Here is a 23,077-nt window from a genome sequence, read left to right on the forward strand (position 1 = left end):
AGCACCCCTGATGGGATTTTACCTCCTCTGTCTACAAACAGGCTCATATACCTTTTGGAGTTGACCTCAACGAGTGCAATCTAGGTCTTGGTAGTGCTTTCAAAGGGACAGACCCTGAAGTGCCATTCTGGCAGGCTGGTTTTGAAGGCCATTCTCCATTCCTGATGACTGTGGCACTTGCAGCTGCAAAACAGAATCACAAAGAAATTTGCTCTAGGCATTTATAGTTTATAGAAAATTAAATCATAAGACAAGTCAGTTTTACCAGAGACAAAACAACCTTGAAATAGGTTTGAGTTTATGGTCACAAGAAAAATTTTTCCTTTAAAAACAAAAAACTGAAATTTTGGGAAACATTGTTTCTGTTGTCAGAAAAAAAAAGAAAATATTTCTAAAGTAAGTACAGATTGAGTAGACTTTGGTTTGGACACTAAAAAGTTATGTATATTAACACGTTAATGAGTAAGAATTCACATGGCATTTACTAGAGACAAGAAAAAAATTAAGTCACTGTGGAATTGTTTGTCACAGCAATTCTTTTCTCTCTAGTCACTGAAAAACGAAAGGGTGGGGGAGGGGGAAGCTTTTATCTATATTACCAGGTTTGCCTCAGAGAAGTGTTTTAATGAGACAGGTTTTTTTTAAAGGCAATGTGAACTACATGTCTAATATTGTTCATCAAAAGATGGAGCATACAGTCTTGAGATTATTTTATTGGCTTTAAACAGACTAGTATAAACCATGTAAGTTAACTACTTCAAAAAGATGCTTTTGGCCACTAAATATTTTCTGCCACAGAAGGAGGATTTCCCTTTAACAAACACATGCAACTGAAGCCATCATCTTTTTTTAAAAAAAGGAAGTTGGAGCCTCTCTAAAAACACAAAAGCTAAATATTTGCCAAAAAATCTATACATGAGGAGCATTTTGCATAACACATCAGCAACACAGTTATTGTGTGGGAATCTGACCCTGATCAACATTATATAATTAAACCAAATTTGTTTTAGTAAAGCACAAGGCATGAAGCAGTCCTTAACATTTTTTGTGAATCACTAAATTAAGGATGTTTGCTCAGAGTTCACTGCAAACAGTTAACAACTGCCTGCAAAGTAGTGAGCTACTTCCTCTCCTAAATCAGCAGCACACCATGGTAGTAATGCTTTGGGTGTGTGAGCAGCCTTCTGGTGCAGGACTAGTTAGGGGACTCTTCTGTCCTATTAAAGCTCCAGAGTCAGCTAACCAGGCTGTGTGCAGGAATTGAAAAAAAACCAAAGTGACCCCACGAAAACCTCCCAGGTTTACAGAGTTTGATCACTTTTGGATTCAAATTTGGAGCAGCTATTGCAATCCTGAATAAAGACGGACGGGTATGAAATGATCTCAGCCCAGTAAAGATCTAAAAACTCAACTCATTAAAAGAATTTTAATGATGTATTGGCTGCACAAAAATGCAGATGCAGGTTAACTGCTAGGATCAGCTTTTTAACTTTTGAAACACTATTTACTATATATATAATTATTCTAATGCAATTAAAATCTGGAATCTTTTTTCTTAACCTCAGAGTTAAATATTTTGTCTGTTCAAAGGATAGCATTTTCGGCTCAGCACTAAACTGAAATTACTGTTAAAAAAAGTCTGGTTTTTAATGCTCAAACTGACTACATACAAAATATGCTTTTATTAACAACAGGATTTCAAACCATGTGGTTTTTGAGCTTCTCAAATAAGAAGTCATTTAAGAGAAAAGAATCATAAAGTTCAAGTGCTCATTACACAAAAAAACCAAGGCTAATGCTGCCACACAGAATTACCAATCCAAGGACATCCCATAACAAAGGGCTGAGCTGACAAAGCAGCAGCTTGCCAATTTTTTCTCTGCTAACAGAAGACAAACTCCAAACAAGCCAAGCATGTTTTTGATTTAATATTGTTGACAGGACCACAGTAGATTGTCATGCATTTCAGGAAACACACAGAATAAACCTCCCATTCTGATCTTTGTGTGTCCCACCAATCTAATAAAAACACTTAAGTTTCAAATTTTTTTTCTGAAATTATTACATAGTAGACTAAATGCAGGAATAAAAAACAAAAACAGCCCTGTACTTAGCATTAGAATACAAAGAAAATTCCTTAGCTCTTTCCAATTTGATTCAAAGTCAAATTTCATTAACATATGAATTACACATAATCTTAAGTTATTATACTCACAAAACCTTACTATTAGATATAAATAATTCTCATCAAGTGTAAAAAATTCCCTAAAGAAAAATAATATCACAGAAATCAGCAGATCAAAACATTGCATATATTTACCAACCTCCACAAAACAAAATACATGCTTTAGAATAGAAATAAAAGGAATACAACCTACTTCTCTTCCCAGTAAACGTGGCTAACAAAGGAACAATACAAAAGCTGTAAGACCCCACTACCAGCAGTGTCAGTAAGGTAATATCATAGTGGCTTCCTGAGTCAGTCGGTGGTGTTAGTGTAGAATTGAAGAAAATAACAGGAGAAAAATTAGTTTCTGTGCAACTGCGGAGTCCTCCTGGTATAGTCATTTAAAAAAGATCTAAGCGAGCTTAAAGTCTATGAGACTGCAGCCATGTTCAGCCTCTCATATTGCTCTTGCTTGGTCTTCGTGAATCGGAGTGGAAAAAATTGTAAGCTTGAAGGCAGTGGACAAAACAGATTACAGCAGCCAGCAAATCAGGCTAAATAAGGAGTCATCTGTTTGGATACTTAATCTGAATACACTCCTTTGTTATGAAGCGCTGACCCCTTCCTTTGTTACATGAGGGAGCAAAACTAAGAGAGGACAAAGCTGCTTAGCAACTCCAGATACAGTTCTAAACCTGAACAGCAAAAGTCAACATGGCTGTCACAGTATCAGAACTGATCCCATTACAGAGCAAGATGCACATGCATATTTTATTACACATATTCTTATTCAATAGAGGAATATGTGAGGTTTAGTTTAATGAAGGCAGTATGAGGTGGGGGGGAGGGGGGAGAAGAATAGGAGAAAATGTTGTTATGTGTGCATGCATATGCGCATATATAAACCACAGACGTGTGTTAAACCACAGCTCTCTTTTTCAGTCCATTGAAGACAGATTTAAATGACATCTGGCACAAATAAAAGGTCTTTGCCTAGTCTTCAAGACATAACAGGTGATACAATAGTAGCAGAATATTTGAATGTATTTATTTAAATATGCATAGCTGGGAATACTAATATGTCTGATAGTCAGTTGTATGTTATGTTCTTAATATTTTTCCCCTCAGAACTCCTAAGAAGTGCTGTAGAACTTCAAATCAAAGCAAATCCTGGTATTATTCTCACTAATTTTAATCAAGATTGAGTTGGGTAGGTCATACACCAATGTTTACAGCTATCTTAGAAATTACAGAAGTCTACCCAGACAAAGATTCATCTTCTAAAAAACGTTTCACTTCTGTGCCTGAAATTTGATCTACATATTTTGTCCTAAAATGTTGAAAGCAGATATAAACTGGTTCAAGAAAACATTTAGCATCAGAAAACCTGTAACACACTGTTCCAAATATTTTGACAAGCAAAACATTCTGTTCAGACATATTACACTACATGTAAACACTAGGAGCTTAAAAAGACATGCTGATTATGTAGTGTTTTAGGATGGAAGAGAAGTTGTACTAAAATCTCTACTCATCAACCCAAAATCCAGGGCTCAAAGCTCTTTCCGACACTATGTCTCAAAAAGGACAGTTTTAAGTAAAGACACAAAAAAACCCCTAGATTGTACTATTTATTAGTAGTACAATCAGAATTAACTCAGGTACTTGTCAGACAGGACTCCCTTCCAAGAGGATTTTTACCAACAAGCAGTTGATGTTGGTTATCAATCAGTTAAAACCCATAACCCTCACATATACTTACAATTAGTGCTGAAAAGACTTTGCTCGCTCTGAGCGCTGCTGACTGATGAGAGGCTAGGTGTTCTCTCAGGCATTGATCTTTTGACAGGCACTTTGGATTTGGCAAGGGAATTTTTCACTGAGGCATGCCTCTCTCCTGGCAAAGATCCTACACCTGTCAATTAGGGGAGAAAGAGTAGGGAGAAATAAGAACAAAAGAAGTAGGAAAGAAACTTAAATGATTGCTTCTTTCACGTGTATGCCTACAATAAAAATATTTACACAGTAAAAATCCATATAAAATGGCTTAATCTACTTCCTATTGACATGGTAAAAAGTGCTATAAATGCATAAAAACAGTTCCAAGGACTTAAAGTCTTAGAAACAAGTCAAGAGCTTAATAGATTTGCCTTCAGTGCAGACATCTGCACATATTAAAAAAAGTCTTCTTTCTATTTTCCCACCTGACATTATGGTTCGCTGTACTGGCAATCTCACAAAAATATAACTTCCATTTCAAAGACAATCTAGGAAAGGATTCTTCTGTTTGTTCCTCCCCAAAACAGATCCACCCACAACCCCACTCCCCTTGGCCAGAACACTCTAAAAGATAGTATCCTTTCAAGGAATTAGACAGCATGAGAGTATCAAATTGCTTTGTACTCATATAATACATATCCTGAAAACTGAGTAGTTCTACAGAACTAGTTTAACAGCACTTCCAAAAACAAGTTCTTAATGCCAGTTGGTGCAGAAGCATTGTTGCATTAAGTCCAGCTTTCATTTGAGCTTGTTGAATACCAGCACCCAACAGCTAAGTTAATCAAACAGGAAAAGCACCTACACAAGAGATAGGTGTAGGAGGAGCTCACTCTTGCATTACTAACAAAGCAAATACACTTCCCACAAGAAAATCTGAATTTAGACAAATTAAGCTTCTAGTTTATTTCCTGAGAAGTGGGCACCCAGATTAAAATTCCAATGGCCCAGGGAAGTTATACATACAGACTTCTCTTGCCAGCTCTGAGTTTACTCCTGCCAGCCCCAGTATCAAGATATTAGTATCAGCTTTCTGAATATGGATAACAGGTTTTCATTTTGGTGCAAAAACAGAGAAGACAGACTTAGTTTTTCTTATAACAAAATATTTTCTAAAAAATATATCTAAAATATGTTGATTTCTTATGCCACTGCCATTTTCAAAGCTGACAGTTTATCTTAAAGGAAAGGAAGCAACTACAGTGTCTAAGAATTTACACAGAACAACCAAATTTCTATTTAAAGGGAATACCCTTCATTAATTCTTGCCATTAAACAACATTTCAACTTTGCTTAAGCTAGAAGACTGCTGAAATATGACAAAATTAGCTAGTAATTTCACTTTAAGCAACACTAGTTCTACTACACGATTTCTACTCCTAAATACTTATGACCAAGAAACCTGCAATTTGCACCAAACCCAGGAAATCATGACATTAAGGGGATTACATTAAATTTTAGAAAATAAAAACATGCCCATGTCTGCCTTTCAACAGTAGGTGGTGTGACAGGATTAGGTAACTTGCCTCAAAACATCCTGTATCAAGTAGACAAAACCAGGAACAGGATGGGTAAATGAAGGTATGTCCAAGCTACTTCCCTCAGTTCAGATCAATTCAGAAACAAAAGAGAAGCCTCATAACATATACTAAACCTGCATTAGCCTATTACATACTACTGGTCACAGAATATAACACACAAACTTCAATGAGCAATTAAACAAGCTTTGCATCAGATGTCTCTTCACAGGAACACTATTACTACCTGTCACTAACCATGCAGAACTCTGATTCTGTACATAGCTTTACTGCAGGCTGGTATTAAACCTATGAGACAAAATTATCAGCCATCTTTTAGAATTTTTTGAAAGTTATTGAAAGGGACAATTGAATACATGGAACATGCTAAAGAGCATACAAGCTTTGTTGTGCTATGAGAACACCAAAAATTCACACTTTTTAAAAACACCTCTGAAACAGCACTCCAGACAACACAACAGAAACAAATTTATGCGTTTGACCAAAAAAGTTTCTGTCCCATTTACATGTCATAGAACAAACCTGACAGCTTTATAAAGCTTCCCACAATGCTTTTTAAAATTATTTTTCATTAATGGGTCAACATACCAGGAAAATAACTAATCCAAACCAGTTAGAATTCCTTTTGTAAATACCCTCCCAGCAAAACAAGGTACAAACCCAAACAACTCCCCCAAAAAACAAACAGAAAGAAGTGTCACTGTGCAAACACTGTGTTTAAAGTTTGTATGACTAAGTGAGTTAATGTTCTACATTACAAAAGGGAGCTAGAGGAACAAATGCATTTGATCAGCTGTATTTGATTACTTAAAGGTGAAGGTAACATGTTTGATTGCCATTGTGCTGGACTCATTCATCCATTCCAAAACATACCGGAACAAAATCCTGTTTTCTTCACAGTGATTTTCACTCAAGAGGAATCAAAGTAAGCATGTGAAAATCTGAGTCTTGTCTAGTACAGCATGTTCTCTATACATGATCTGCAGCAAGCCCAACCTCTCTGCAGAGGCTGCAGTGTGGCAGTGCTCTGAGCACGAACCCATCCAGCAATCTCTAGCATGTCCAGTTTCAAAAGCATGTCAAACCTTTCCTAAGCAGATCACATTTTCTCTTAGTTTTTCTGCTGCTTGGTACTTTCCTATAATGCTTCTATTAAAGTAATTACTCAAGCACTCAAATGCATTTTTCAAAAGCCCAGCTCGAGGGAGAATTTAAGTAACAACAAAAGATAATTAAGAAACTACTCTAGGTATTACTTCAACTAATGGTTTTAGAAGTTTTTTAATAAGTACCATTCCCTAAGAAAGGAGCTACACAAAATGAAATGCAAAGGTTTTGAAGACAGAAGCAGGAAGATATGGAACACAAACAAAAGTATTGGAAATGAGCATAAAAGCAGGATATTTAGTAAACCATTATTATAAACAAAACAAGCAGTAGCATCAAAGTAACAGGCTTTCATCACTAATTCAATCTAGTCACTGAAGTGGGATACCAGCAATACTGCATTCCTCTACAGTGAACTAATGAGTTGGCAATTCTTTAGAAAAAAGTCTCCATGCAAACAACCATGTTACTTGAACTACGTTAAAGTCTGTCTTGTATTGGAATGGAAATAAGCAAAGAACAAAGCTCATTCTTCAAGAAGCTCTGAAGTCAGCTTTTATATCCTTACTCAAATAATCATCCTTTCATATCAATCCATCATAGGTGGTTATTGTCAAGAAAAAGTTAAGGCTTCCTTTAAACAGCACTGGAGCCTAAAAAACCACACAATGACAGAATGTTGACATGAGGCAGACTGTAAAGCCAAATACATATTCACAAATTCTGAAATTTCATGTCCACCATTTTAAAACACATCAACACATTTTACATCTAGAGCTGAACACACTGAGCAACTGGAATTCACTGAGCTACATGGCATCTGGAAATTAGTGGCTGGAAGCCTTTTCCAAACACGAATTTTGAGCACACTAAGTGCAAAAGGAGTTTTTTGAAGGATACTGTTTGTTGTTGCTGCTTTTGTTTAAACCTAAAGCTAACACTAATAGTTGTTTCGGCCCTTCAATGCCTGACCTATTGAAAACGTTGAATTTTGGATTTTTGCTTAATGCATTTCTGATTTTCTCTGTGAGTTTAAAAATTCAAAGGGCTCTGTTTTAAAAATGTTCAACTTCTTAGCTGGCAGAAAGTCCTGTCTAAGCCTACAGTACAAGGTCTTGATAAAGCACCATGGAGTAAACCTCCAAGAAAACAAGCTTTTTTTGGCATCTACTGAAAAGTGCAAGTAAATAATGGAAAAACAAACTGGACTTTGGTATTGTTTCCAGCAGATCAATCTTGACATACATGTAAGAGTGCCTATGGTTGCCATTTCAAACAGTGTGAAGCAGCAGCAATACCAACAGTTTTCTGATGGCTGCAAGCTCCCCAGTTTGCCTGATTAGCCACTCAGCATTATTAACTATACTATCCATTATGCTATACATATATCAGTGATCCTTCAAGGAAGGAAGACTGGTTACAGTATGTTTTGTAATTCTGAGGTAATGTCTTTCTAATTATGTCTCCCTTTTGAAGTCTCAAATTACTACCAAAATTACCAAAAAGACAGGACGCAGTTACATTATGTTGCTATGAATGCTCAAATGTTCAACATAAACACGGACAAAACCAGGGAATTTCAAGTTATCCCTGGCTCTTGAAAGTCAGAGAGACATTTACTATTTAGCAGGTAACAGCTGGTCAGAGAACAGTTTATATACTATGGCAAGATTCAATTCTCCATTGATACAGACTTGGACAGCATTCTTCCCTTTCCCTTACAACCCTCAGACTGGTAGCAAGGAACCAGCAGTAAGCTAGTGCCAAAAATCTAACTATGGTGTCAGCAGCCATGCAGGTAGGTGTTCACATGTTCTTCCCCTCTCAGCTAAACACTCCTGGACTAAAACTGGAGATCAAATCATCACTATTTCAGAGCATTTATAAGCAGTTACCAACAACCAAAACAACCCTTTTTCTTCCCTCAAATGATCCTACCATCAGAAGAGTGACTGGGGTGCTTTCAGTTAGAGGAAGAGAGAGGAAGAGTAGTGTGTCATGTATGCCTACTGCTCAATTTCACTTTCGCCCCTTCTTAGGTCCAGCTTTGAAATGTGGCAGATTTCCTCCCAATTAAACCCTTCTACAATCAGAGACTTCTCCCTTCCTCATCTTCCTTTCAACCCCTTGCATTATAACCTGTCCAGCACCTAGAAACAGCCCTTTTCTACCCTGGCCTCAAGTTTGAGCTCACACCTGCTCTCTCACCTCCTGTTTGCCCACAATGATGCCTGCTGGATTTAGTCCATCTTAAGTTTTTCCTTTTGAAGACTGAACTAGAGCAGCCCCATGAGGGACCATGCAGTCTGCACAGTCATGCTACCAACCTCCTATGAGCCCAAGCAAAGCCCATCTCTGGACAGCAGACAGTTTTACACCAGCTTCCCAGGCACAGTAGTGCTCACAAAGCTTGCCCCCTCCGGTTCTGCCAGGAGACTCTCACAGGCTGCATGCTGGCTTGAACAATCCAATCCCAACCATTAGCTTTAACACAGCTGTGGTAACGCTCAGTCTGTTTAGGAGTACTGGGCAGAAGAAGTCAAATCAATGTACTGCAAGGTAAGCTGGGGCAGAAGCAAACCACCAGGTTGGTGGATGGAGTTCATCCAATCATGCTTTTCATTATTGTACAACTCTCCTTACCACACAGCCTTTATGTCTGGCACTGAATTTTGTTTGACTTAGATTGCAGCTTTAAAACTCACGTTATCTACAAATCTTAAGTTCTCTGTTGCGGGACTTCACGTGTTTCTTGAATGAAAGAGGAAGCTCTCTGCAGCCAAACAAATACAAATTTCTTCTGGAAGACAATTATGCGTACTTCCCTCCTCCTTTACACCTACCCTGAGAGAATTCAGAACTAAGCAGTACACAAAGAGTTATTGAAGACACACCAGCATGCCCTAGCAAGTAAATGACTAGGCACCAAGAAATTCCCCTGCAGGGAAGTAGTGCACACCTCTCTCCTAAAGGAGAATATTCTTATAGATACATTCACACTTCTGACAGGGTCAATATGCTGACTGTTAGAATCAGTCTGCAAGTACGATCACGCTTCTTGGTACAGGTACAAAATACTAAAACTTCAATGGGGCTCGTCACAAAATTGCCTGTAAAAAGTCTGGGAACATATGGGAAAAATTTATTTCCTGAACTATGGTCACTGATGGCACCTTAAGCAACACTGACAGAATGAAATGCCCCCTTTTGAAAGCCATATTATCTGAATTACCCATAAACTCAAATATTTCCAACTCCCTCTTCTCTCCCATCCCCTCAAAACTCAGATAACCCCATCCAAATTATACAGAGATAAATAACCCAGTTTATTTGAAGTCATTCACAGAAACAGATCCCATACTACGTCACAAACAAAAACCCTTTCATTTTTACTTGTTTTTCATGGTCAACTTGACTTCCAAAGATAAATAGGAAGTATTTTATTCCAAAATACGTTTTTTTGAAGAACCCTATGAAAGGCTTGCAAAAACACATGCTGAACATATCCCACAGGAAGAATTCCTTGTTAATGAAAAGTAACAAAAGAAAATAGGTGTCCAAATTATGTTAAGGTTTTCTGATATTGTATGTAGTCAAGGCCAAAAGCAAATTGACAAAGCTTCAATTCAGATTACATCATTTTATGGCTCCTTTCTGGCTTCAGATTATGACTTGACCATTTTGTAGCTGAATGATCAACACCTGGGGCAGGAATTTAATGGTCAATACTTGGCACAAATAAATATATTGCTCCAGGCAGCTTCCAGCAAACCATTCCTGTTGAGGATGTCCAGGAAGTAAGGGCGAAGTAGACTGGAAACATTACCAGGCGAGTCCAACTCAATTGACTGGAGAAACAGCGAACAGCAAGGCTCAGGCCCTCACAATTAACACTGTTTTCTGAACTCTCACAAACTCATCAACTGGACAAAAGTCCTTCTGGATACACAGCGTAATTCTTCCCCAGTTTAGAGAACTGGCTATGAGATACAGAATCACTATGCAGAGGAGATGTCTGGATTATGACAACCAAAGAAGGAGTATGACACAAGCTTTGTGTCATGTTTTAGCTTCCTCCTTCCTATACCTCTGAAGGGAAACATGCAAGTTTTAAGTTCACTTTTAACACAGGCTTTAATTAGTACAGATATATTAAAGAAAATGAGACTTAAACTCACTAATCTGGACTAAGAAAGACAATCATCCTGGGTAAGCTAGTTTATGAAGAACCTGCTTTTAGGATCCACAAAAGAAACTGACTGCTCTGTAAAAAAAAAAGCATAAAAATACTGGCTGAAATGAAAATTTAAGCCTTATTTTTAGACCCTGGTGCATTCCAGACCCGTTTGTGAGAAAATATGTGAACATCTTTACAAGTGACTATTCTAGGATTTTGAGTAAAGTCATGACTGTGTCAATCCAGAGAACCTGGAAGTTATATTTCTTTCTAAATATTTTGTTTCCTCTTGGCAGCATGTCAGTCAAGCTTTAAAGAGTCGCGTGGTAGATAAAAGGAATGATACAAGCTGAAAAACTGTTTTCAGTAACTACATTTGGGTTGGCTCCTAGATCAGTGTCAGAACAAAGACTCAAGGACTGTGAGAATGCTTAGTGGAACTAAATTGTTTTGGTCCTGATTCACTAGTATTGTGAAAGGCTGTACCAAGAAGTCCTGAATTATCAAGTTTATATATGTCTCCAGCTGTATGAAAACTGACTGAAACCATTTGGTTTGAATTTTCCATCTGAGAAGCCTTTCTTTGTGCAATAAAAAGCAATAACACTCACTAACAAACTGAGTCTTAATCTGTCACTGCCTGCTCGGTTTAACTATGGAAGCTTCTCTCAATCACACATTTAATGTATGATCAAGCCAAAATTCTGCTGCAGGAATTTAGTAATTATGAACTACAAAAAAAATCAGTATTTCAAAGTATCGCTAATCCTGCATACTCATTTTCCATACCATTTGGGGAATTATTTTTCCCATGCTTCCAGTAGTCGCAGAACACAGGAAAAGTCCTTCAGTATGATCAACTTGTCATCAGGGAAAGGACTCACTTGTTCAAAAAATATCTTTAAGGAAACACAGAATTCACACTTTAAAGCTTCTCTGTATCCAAGCTTTCAGTGGTCTTTAAGGCAGAACTGAAGATGAAGTTATAGCATATCAGAAGTCTTACTTGCAGGTAAAGCTCCTCTCCTTTACACAATTTCAGGTAGCTTGTCCTAGTCCTAGCTAGTCCACAAAAGATGGTAAAAAAGGCATTGGTGGGCATATATATTTTTAGATTTACTGTGAATCTTTTAGTTTCCCATTTGGTGCTGTTTAAATAATTTCCTGTGGCTCAAACTGTCACAGTGCTTTTGTTCAACTGCACAGGTGGTAATATACAGTTGCTGGGGGAGGTATGATAGCAGAAAATCAGAACACCAAAGCTCCTTGGCTTCTCCAATCCCCTTCAACTCCTCCCTTCAGGTGAGGCAAAGACATGACTCTTCCCAAACCGTAACACCTCAACTATTATCAGGCTATTACTCCTCCACACTGGCTATGACACATCCAAATCAGAAGGCTCTGTGTATTTCATGGGAACAGAAACAACAGTTGCTTTGATTTTGAAACTAGTTCAAAGTCCTCTACCAGGGCTCCAAAATTATATATCCCTTCCAGTAAAAATGGGTAAGTCAAAAATGTTATTCTGTGTTTTAAATTCTAATAAATGTTTTCATTGACAGAAAACAAACAGCAAAAGACATACAGCCTGCCATCCAGTACTACAGAAACCTACACACCAGCCAATGGAAAAGTTATCTGTAGAGAATTCAGATTTTTGTCTTCGAGTGCGTGTGTCATCCCCTCTTATGAAGAAAAGAGATAAACAGAAGCATCTAGCTTGCAGCAAATCTGGTCACAGTTGCAGAAATGGGGCTTCATCATTTCCCAAATCACTTTGGTACATTGGATCAAGGTGGGCTTGTCTTTTTGAGAACCTATTTCTAATTCAGCAAAAACTTCAAGTTCCAGCTAAAATACACCAATAGTGGTGAACAATGCTCAGCAACCATTTTGAAATAAATAAACGCAGTTATTTCTAGCCTAATATGCTCTGCAAATAACCTCACAAAAATAGAGTGTTTGGGATATGAGTTCTTCTCTCCTGCTGTTCAGGTGAGAATCAGGAAATTTCCTGAGAAGAAATTCTTTCTATTGGGTTAGTATGTTACCACTGAGTACTTAAGTTTTCCAAGTGGTAAAAAAAATTACCAAAATCTTAAGTCCTGACAAGTTCTAAGGATCTTGTAACTGGTGTTTTATATATGGCATTTTTTTCTTTCATTTCTTGAACAGCCATTATATGAAGACAGCCCTCACAAGCTCTTGATTATTCTAGGAATAATACACACACTAGTACATTTTGGACAGATGCACCACTTCTGTCCCTCACCACACACGTGTGAGAGTTGACATAGAGCTATACTATTACTTGTCTTGTTCAGAGTATTTAATGAATTCAACTACATAAACTTCTCTTGTTGCCCAATGATCCAAATACTATCAGTAACTGGATAAGAAATAGCTGCACATATTTTAGTACCTCAGGAAGAAACAAATTCATTAGGATTTGGACATTTTTAAAACTCAACTTGACAAACAACTGAACAACCTAGTCTGAATTCAGTAATGACCCAGTTACAGGCAGCAGGGGCTGGACTAGGCGACCTTCAGAAGTCCTTTCCTTTCTGGATTTAGCTGGTCTGTCTGTAGTCTGACAAAATCCTGACAGCAAACAACTGTACAGCTACTGAATGATTTATCTGGGGGCTGAAGTTTAATACCAAAGTGTTCAAATGACTCCACTGGAAAAAACAGTTATCCCCCTTCAGGAATGCTTTAGCCTAAAGAAGTAACTGGGTTTGGTTTACAAACTGCCACTCTGTCACAAAAAGTGTATGTATAGTTTTACTTCAAAAATGTTAAAAACAGAAGGGGTAAGCAGCAGTAAGTATGGTTTTACCTGAAAGGCGTGGTCACATAATACTGTGGGGGTCTAGCAGCAATTCTAAATAACTCCTACTTTGCCCCATATCCCACCCCATAATCCTATCCTATGATTTGCATCAGTACAAGGTTTGCAAGGAGCAAGGACACATTTTTAAAAACTCCCTTTGTAAGGGATGGGGAACTTAATCTGATACAGTTGAATGCATCAAACCCTACTTTGTAGCACAAAAACACTGCATAAGGAAGATGAAGGGTAATATCTGCTAGGACCAGTAAACCAGGAACACAGAACTGGAGAAAGGGCATGGAGAAAAAAAATTTCTTCTCATGTGCAGCATTAAAGTTCCAGTCTTACCAGATCATACCACAAGTTTGAAATGTGCAAGTGCTACTTTTTGCTTTTAGTTTAAGCAGCCTTTTTCCAGTAGGAAAAATTTGGAAAATATTCTACTGACTACCATCATTTCAATGCACATCAATTGGCTAAGGAGTGACAGGTTTATTTAAAAAAAATCTGGGGAGTAAATGTTTTTATTTTAAACAGCAAATTACTTCTGTTTCTTCTGAAATTATTTTTTTTTTTCTGAAGAGAAGAAGTTAGTCCTATAACTCACCTATGCTTATATTTGTTTCTAGTGACAGTATCATAAATCCTATCTGGACTAATAACCTAAAGGAAAACTGTATATCTATATCCATCTCTCCTCTTCTAAGGCCATAATTACAGACAGGAAAGGTTTGGGCTGGTATTTAGAGGAGTGATGAGTTCTCCAAGAAACTGGCAGCCTACAGGCTGGTGCCTGCTTCACTGGGCAAATGCCCCACATGAGCAAGCCTCAAGTGGGAGAATAGTCTATACTCACTTTCTTTGAGGGACTCATTCCATAAAGGCATACATACATACACAGATTTTATCACACTTCACCACCTGTATATAATTAAGAGGACTTTTTTTTACTGTTTTATAATCTTAGATTGAGTGGGTTAAAAAATAAAGAACAGGTTTTACTGGGTATAGCTGGGTGTGTACTCTCCAAATTACAGTGCATTGTAGTGTAGTCATTCATAGACAGGCTACCTTTGCAGCTAGTTAGATTGCCACACTTGGTTAAAAAAACCCAGCACATAATCTACCAGAGCACATCTGAATCCCTATAATACAGTTACAGAATGTAGTTTCTAGTCATGAGATTTGAGCAGCAGCCTACAGACTAGATGAGAGATTCATCCCTGCCCTTGCTACTAATCAGTCTGAGTTTAATTAGCAGCTCAAGCAGTAGTCTCACCTTCAATTATGTTCTCCCCTTTCTAGAAACTACAGAGTTGTGCTAAAATTAGGTTGAACAAAATATGTTATGTCCTGAAATAAGGACTCATTCCCATTGGGGTAGCATGCAGTTGCTTATCACAAGAGCATTGTACCTGAGCACTCTATTTTTCCCTCTTTCAAGTAATTTTAGTTGTAATTTCACAAAATCCTATTATAGAACCAAATATAAATAATATTTAATATTGATTTTCATAATAGCACACATCCTGTATTAGCAATTTACAATTTAGACAGCATTGTATTTAACACTGACATATAGCTCTGTACTACCCTAAAAGTTGTGTCAGAAAGTACCTTAAGTATGATACCTTAATTTTAAGAAACTAGTTAAGTGGTAATATTCCAGTGAAAAATTCTCTTACCAGAGTTCGATGACATAAGAGCTTCTTTGTGAGAAGGTGTTTTAATAGTGCTGATAGTTTTATTTTCACTTCCTTTCTTCAAGGTCGACACAGATGGCACCATTTTAACCCTGGGAGTTAATACACTTCGTAGTGTGATTTGATCTTTCTTTGGTATGTTTTTCCCTTGTGCTGTTCCATCTTTCACAGAAGGCATCTGTTTTAAGAAAAAAAACAGAAAGCAAAAAGCCAACAACAATTCAACCCACACACCACCACTGTGAGAAACTAAAGATCTCCCTCTGCAGCATCTGCAATGAAATATTGACCACCCAAGTAGGAAACATGCTTAGTCTTTATGCCACTGTCAACATCTGCAGTTCAGAACCTCAAGAACAATCTCCTGAATGGCCTTCAGCAATGCAAACCTATTCGTTTGAAGCTAATCACTAGTAATGACCAACACACTAAAAAGAGGTTACAGAGGTCATCAGAATTTCTTCCTCCCCAAACTCTAATTAAACCACTCAATTACATGACTACACCCACTCCCAAGACCTTAACCAACGAACTACACATGTTCATGGCCCTGAAAATTTAGTTGTCCTGTACTACCTGAAATGTCACAGTCCTTGTAATTAGCTTCCTGATCTAGGTCTTATGTCACAACAGCTTAAAATCCTTCACATTGAGGTGCCATAGACAAAACATAAGTGCAGGAGTAGATCCAGGACAGTATAAAATAACTGGTTTATATGTGTGAAACTGGTTTATATATGTTTCACACAGAATTCTTGCTCCAGTTTATACAACCTTTAGTTCACAGCCACTCCTGTCAAGCCTATAAAGACACACTTGACAGTTCAGCTCTTCATGTGCTTTTCTGTGACTCAAGCTGAGTGCAGCAGTTCGGTCAGAGTACCAAATTTTTAATTTTCAATGACAATCCTCATGTTCATTTTCAGATGTTAATTTGTACTTTTCCACTTAAGAAGATCATTCTTAAATTTAATCCAGCTGATATGTCTACTGTGCATTTTATAGAAATTTCTCTATTGCTTCTCCAGGTACAAGCAGAACAATTAAAATCACAAAGTTTTCCTTTTTGGCAAGGGAATGAATTAAAAGCACTCTCTCCAACTCTTCATACCAAAAGTAAGGACTGACAAAGAATGCAAACTCTTAAAGACTGCAGAATTAAAATAGACCATTCCTGCTTTCATGCTTACTTAGGTTTTCAAGTTAAATTATTAGCCAAATAATAGTACTTTTTACTTTCTTGTGCAATGTTTCAAAAATGTTCTAAGTAGCTTCTCCCATTTACTGAGCTTCACTGAAATTTTTCTGGCAAATTAGTAAGGCCTATCAAAAATTCAGACAACAGTTTTACCAGTAATAGCTGCTGCCTCCATTTCACCAATTTAACGTAAGCTATTGAATCCACAAGCCAGTAACAAGAGAGACTCCAAAAAGCACCAAGGCTGTGTTCCTACTGCACCTCCTGAAATCCTGGTCAACCCAATTCTGACGCTCTTCCCTTCTTTCCCCTTCTCCTTGTCTCTTAACCTTCTTCCAGTGCATTTGAAAGCAGCGTGTTTCTCCTGACAGGCAGCTGACTCATCCCAAAATATTTCCCAACCAACCAGCACATGCATACCTCCCGGCCAGGAAGTTTGCACCTTCCAGCTGGCTGACTGCCTAAAACCAGGTATATGCCCTCTGCATGAGAAATATTTCCTGACTACTCCTAACTACTCTAATGAGTCCCAGCTCTACTTAAAACAAATAAACTCCTAAATTATACAAAGGAGACAATGAAATTAAGTTGTTAAAAATAAAATGTTTCACCAACTTATTGGTCTCTGGGTTTTGTGTGACTTAATGTTACTGTTCATATAAGCACAACATTTACACAACTAATTTTTAAAAGTCTACTTTAGTTCTAAAGCACATTTTGAAAGAAAATTCCCAAACCAGCACTTTATCTCTAATGTCTATTTGAAATTACAGCATCACTAGAATAATCTTGAAGAAATGTACATTAAAAGCTGTATTTAGAAAACATCACCAAGTTATGCTAGGCAATTTTACAAGACTGACTAAACTAAGACTTGTTTGCTTTTATTAGATTTCTTACAAACCTTAAAAAAGGACTCTACTAAAAAAATTGTGTTACGGAACAAGGTGAAGGTGGAGACACTAAATTGCAGTTGAAGCCAACTGCAACTAATCTGTAAAACAATACTTCAGTGCCTTTACTAGGGAGAGACTTCACGTAGAAATCAACACTACAGCTACATTTGCAGACACCAGACCTATTCCATAATTTTCACACTGTGCAATACTGAATTTCCTTTTCTGCAAATGTACAAAACATACAAGTAAGCATGAAAGTAAAAAAACTTACCAAAGGAACAGCGTGCACTTCAAATGTTTCGTTTGCCGTATCTTTTACCAATGGGTCTTCCAGAAGCACTCCCATGTTGCTGCTTTGTTCTTCTTCACCTTTGGTCAGGTCGATGTTTTGAGAACAAGGTGTCATTAAGGAGTTTGAACTTTCCATTTTATCATTTAACATCTCTTTTGAGCTCTCTGTAGGTGCTGGAAGCGCAGCAGAAGCCAAGGAGCACACCGGATGGGTAGCACTCACTTTGTCAATGTCTTGCAGACTTAACTTTAATGCAGGTGTTTTTGAAACCTTATGGGAAGCATTTCTGGGATGTGCTGTGGCATGATCAACTTGGCTAGTGAAAAGGTGTTTGTTAACATGTAGCTTATGGGGCTTATTTACAGGCAATTCCACCTTAGCATCTTTAGCTGGATCTACTGCTTTTTTCAGCACTTTTATAGAGGAGGACAATTGCCTTGGGGAACCAGCCCTTGAAGGTGAGGAGACAGATGATAGTTGACGGGACTGGGGAGACTGCTTTAATGCTGCACTGTCTCTTGGCTGTGGCACAGATCTAGACACAACCTTTGGCTTAACATTTTTAAAATTAGGTTTGGGAAAACTAACTATCTCTGATTTCCTTGCTTTGGTTATTGTTGATGCAATAGGAGACCTGCCCGTTGATTTTCTTGCAGTTTGATCTGAACTAGCTTTAAGCCCAGGCCTGCTACGCCCTCCTACAAATACTTCACTTTGTCTTAGTCTAGAAGACTTGTCTCCAAGTTCTTCCAAAGCTGAAACAGAAAAAGTCCTATTTTTTGATTGCTCTTTAGGAGTTGAAGTACATAGAGATGAACTGCTTTTATCAGCTGTTGGACTGAAGACTAAAAAAGTTGCTTCGCATTTCAGCTCAGGCATAACCGTCTTCTTTAATTTTGGAACAGTGCAAGATACAGAAGGAATGCTGTGCATATTCTGAAGAGCAGCATTTCCAGAGATACTTTGTTCTTTGGTTAAAGGTTCACTAGTTTTGTTTGATACTTGTTCTCCATCCATTTGATCTACTGGGAGAAGGTGCACACTATTTACAACAATATCCATGCATGTTTCAGCACTGGAATTCCCAGTTTTTTCATGGAAAGGAGAAATCTGCAAGGATTTCACTTGGTCATCCTCATTAATATTAATGCATGGTGATAATGCATCTAGCTTATAAGGATCTATACATCCAGCAGGTAGTTCTACAGCCTGTGCTTCTGTTTCCTGTGATTCATTATCATTTTTTATAGAGTTTTTTTGATAGTCCTCAAGACCTGCAGAGGTGAAGTTAGATGTTCTTTCTGAGCTGGTTCTATCAAATTTCTCTGACATAGATACTTCAGAAGAGACCAATGTTTCCCCCAGATGCATGTCATCTTTTTGATCAGTTCTCAGATTTTTACCTGTAACATTAGTAACATCCAATGTGCTCAGCTGGCAGCATGCCCTGTCATTTTCCAGGGACTGCATGTTCTCCTCTGAAGCCGGAAGAGTTAGTACAGACTTAGGGTCAGTCTGACTGTAAGGCACTGAGTGTTTGATACTCTGATTTTGCATTTTTGCCACAGCAAAATCACCTTTCACTAAGCTTGTTGTTGCTTCCAAGCCACAGTTCAAAGAACACATACAAGTCTGCTCAGTCCCAGAAGACTTGTGTGCAGCATCTGTATCTCCTGATGGAGCTCCTGTGCAGCTGTATTTACCAGGTGTGTTCTGCAGATCAAGTACTTCAATACACTGCTGTTTTAAAAGACTTCTGAAGTCACTCTTATTTTCAAAAATGGTATCACCCTCACGCTCAGCCCCTATATTTTGGGCAGTTGAATTACCATGTATCTTGGTGGCACAATTCTCTGAGGAAGGTGTACCTCTGTCACATGCATAGCTATTTCCATTTTCATCCCTTATAAGTAAGGAAGACTTCAACCCATTCTTTGCTTTGTCATCGGACTTCCCAACATTCATTTTGAAAGATAAATTTTAAACCCTTTTCATTTTAGAATTCTTTAAAATCTCAGAGAATGCAGATTCTTCTGAACTTTGCAGGAAAAAAAAAAACAACTTCTTTTCCCTGGAATGTGTCAATTGTCCTGAAAGATATTTAAAAAGCAGTTCTTTGTTTTCATGTTTCCCAAGAAGATTCAAATGTTCTGGAATTAAAAAGAAATTTTTAAAAGTTAGCCAAACCAGGATTTTAAGACAGTAAGCATTCCCAAGTTCCTAGTCTTCAGACATCAGAGCAGCAACATAGAAGCAACATTCAGAATCCCAGCAAAGAAAAACTTCACTCTTCACCCCTTGATGCAGAGCACCTAGAGACTGTGCTCTGCACTGAAGGCCTTCTTCCTGCCCTTCAAGGCAGGGATGCACAGCAGAGGCAGCTGAAGATTTTGGAGGAGTTACTTAAGACATTTGAGTTGAAACAGAGAGGAGAGGGAGGTTTGTGATCAGCTCTGGGGCTCCAGCAGTACACTGCCCCATGCTGGTGGGGCAGCCAACTGCAGACCCACGTGGGACCCCTTCAGAGTCACTGGAAAGCAATTCCATACCAGTTAACTGCCTCCATTTTCTATGAAGATGAGCCAAGATTAGCCAAATGACAAAACAATTCCAATGTCCTCTCCAGCAGAGCAGAGCCATATACCCTCACCCAAAACCCAATGGAAAGGTAAAGGGGTGGGACTGACATGGACAGATGATGGAGAACAACTGACCACACAGGGAGTGGAGATTCACAAACAAAAAACAGCACAGAGCCCTTGCAACATACAGTGACAAGCTCCTAACAAGCACTAAGACTGCACCTAAGTACCAAAACCACAAAGATGTGAATGAGAGAGAAGATCAAACTGTCCAAAGCAGCTGGATGACGTCTGTAGCACTCCATATGAAAGGCTCCTAGTACCAGAAATGAGACCAGAGGCAGGAAAAACCTCAGATTCATAACATATGGTTGCAGTGGGTGAGGAATCTGCCAGAAGGAGGCTTTCAGAGCAATTAAAACCTGAATGGGCGGGAAGAAGTTCAATGGATCTGAGAAGGCAGTCTGGCTGAAGATGCACTCATGGACAAAGCTTCCCAACTGAAGAAAATGAACACCTTGAACACCTTCACCTGTGTGGAACAACAGACTATACTCTCCAACCAAAGAGCAGGAAGGAGGACACTCGTCATCAAAAACAATGAGCAAACAGGTCTCTGGTGTTTAAACAAAAATGCAGACTGATATCAGAGTGTGGTGTCCTCAAACAAAGACACTGATCTAATGACATACTTGAAATTTGGTGCAGCAGTACATGTACATCAGGATTAAGTATGGACGGTGGGCAGAATAACTCATAATTCACATAAGAATTATATTAAAGTCCAAAATTATTTCACTGTTTCAACTATGGTGACAATGCTGGATGCAATACAAGATGGTTGCAACAAAATCAGAAAATATTTTAATAATACTGATAATACTAATATTAGACTTCTGGTATAGCAATGTTGATTAGGAACATTGAAAAATAATTCTGTAATCACATTTTCGTAGAGGAATCAAAGACTTCTTTGGGAAACAAGTTTGTTCTGAGAAGCAACTCTTGATTTGTTCTCTAACAAGTAAGTTTGAATCCTCACAGAAACCATATAAGTCATTCTGGAAACCACAGCAGGGGAAAGAAAACAAACTCTCATGCACAAATACTTTGGAAAGTGTAAAATGAAGCCAGCACACTAAGTAGGGAAAGGCAAGTGATTTCTTGCATTATTCAAAATGCAAGATTTTTTTTTTTAAATTCTTGCAAAAAATTTTTCTTTAAAACTTTCTTTGTTCAGCTGGAAACACAGCTTGAGTGACTACATTCAAAATAAAGCCTTTATCACACTAGTGAGAAGTATAAAGTTGCAGGGCCCATAAATAGTTTTGAGAACAATACAGCAACATCCAAAGTAAGACTACTACAGAACTTCAAGAATTTGTCTGCTCACTATGAACCAAACACAGAGTGAATTCTGGTCAATAATCCATTTTCTTTACCTGGTACTTTGAACATCTGACTCAGATTGAAGGTAAAAAGACCATGAAACATGGGGGGGAAAAAAGCTACTGAGATCAGACAGCACACCTTCCTCTGCCCCCACTCCCATCCCCAAGATGAAAAGACTTGTCTAGTTAAAACATCTGCTTCTAGGCTGATCTAGATCTTTTGTTTACTGACTATTATACAATCCCTAAAGAAACAAACAACTGTAGTACCCTCACTTTCACCTTTAATTAGGAAACTTAAGGCAGATTGAAGAGTTCTTAAAAAAATCTTCCCTGAAGGCAGGGCAAGAATCTGTTCTGAATAATTTTCCATTAGTTTAAGTCAATCACAGAATCAACTGCTGAAAAAATATTTGCAAACTTTGCTTTCACTGTTGTTTTGACACATTGAAACTTGTTTCTGCTTGTCTCGATACTAGCCCTTAACTCAGCTTGCTCACCTAGTCATGCAACAAAAGTTAAGATTCCATTTTGTTTCAGCAGTAGCTCAGATCAAACCAGAAGTCTCACCTCTTTCAAGAGTTTTCATTCTGAAGAAAACAGACAATTTCAAGACTTAGCAAGAGTAAAATCCCAAGAATTTAAAGAATGTTGCATTACTTTACGGTATATGTAGCTAATAATGCCAAAATTTGAAACAACACAAGTAGCTGAGTAAAGCTTGATTCAACTGATACTGAATAAACTCCAAAAAAATAAAAGCAGATTTGATACTGAGTAGAGAAATGAGGAAGCACAATAAAGTTGCACATACCAAGGTGGACATATACACACATGGGTCTGTTACTCAGTGCTCTGGACTTTCACATAGCCAGAGCACCTGTAGAAATCAATTACTAATTCAACTATTTTTAAAGCAAGCCTTCACTATATTAATCAATGCTTTCATGAACAAGTAGACTGGCTTCACATTCACATTTAGAGTCCTGAAAGCATCCTGCATAAAAAGAGAGGCATTCCTAAGGATCAGCTACGGTATTTAAAAATCTGATGAACATTACTCCTTAAAGAATTGACATTCTGTAACTTTCATATAACAAAGAAATTCATTAGTTTTAGATTTGCCATATAAGGCTGAATGAAAAATTACCCTCAGCCCAGCATCTCCTCCATGGGGGGGAGTCAGTAGCAGAAACACAGACATAACAAGTTGCCCTTGCTGAGAACACACTGTTCCTGGCAACTAGTCACTGGAGGAATTCTCTAAACTAAATACTAATAAATTTGCTTTGACTTGGTCTTACATCAAGCATCATGAATGCCTGGCCTCCACAACACGCTCCAGTGCAGTGCAAAACAGTTCAGTCTGGTTTTGCCTTCAGTAAAGCTCAGCTTACCAAACTTCAGT

At 37.9% G+C, this 23,077-nt stretch overlaps 1 protein-coding gene across 3 annotated transcripts in view; it reads right to left on the reverse strand.

Annotated features, from left to right (window-relative positions):
* Positions 1-23,077, reverse strand: part of MTUS1 (microtubule associated scaffold protein 1) — a 116,358-nt gene that overhangs the window by 63,335 nt on the left and 29,946 nt on the right. For 2 of the 3 annotated variants that reach the window (XM_064710465.1, XM_064710464.1), the window contains exons 2-5: positions 17,676-19,846; positions 15,290-15,485; positions 3,930-4,082; positions 52-183 (exon numbers count right to left, since the gene is read on the reverse strand). In XM_064710465.1, coding sequence (XP_064566535.1) covers positions 52-183; positions 3,930-4,082; positions 15,290-15,485; positions 17,676-19,661 — 2,467 coding nt within the window. In that variant the 5' untranslated portion in view covers positions 19,662-19,846. Of the gene's footprint in view, positions 1-51; positions 184-2,378; positions 2,652-3,929; positions 4,083-15,289; positions 15,486-17,675; positions 19,847-23,077 lie in introns of those variants that run through there. The other variant, XM_064710466.1, reaches the window with a different exon arrangement.

This window comes from Zonotrichia leucophrys, chromosome 4, assembly GCF_028769735.1.
Source record: "Zonotrichia leucophrys gambelii isolate GWCS_2022_RI chromosome 4, RI_Zleu_2.0, whole genome shotgun sequence".
NCBI classification, from domain to species: domain Eukaryota; kingdom Metazoa; phylum Chordata; class Aves; order Passeriformes; family Passerellidae; genus Zonotrichia; species Zonotrichia leucophrys.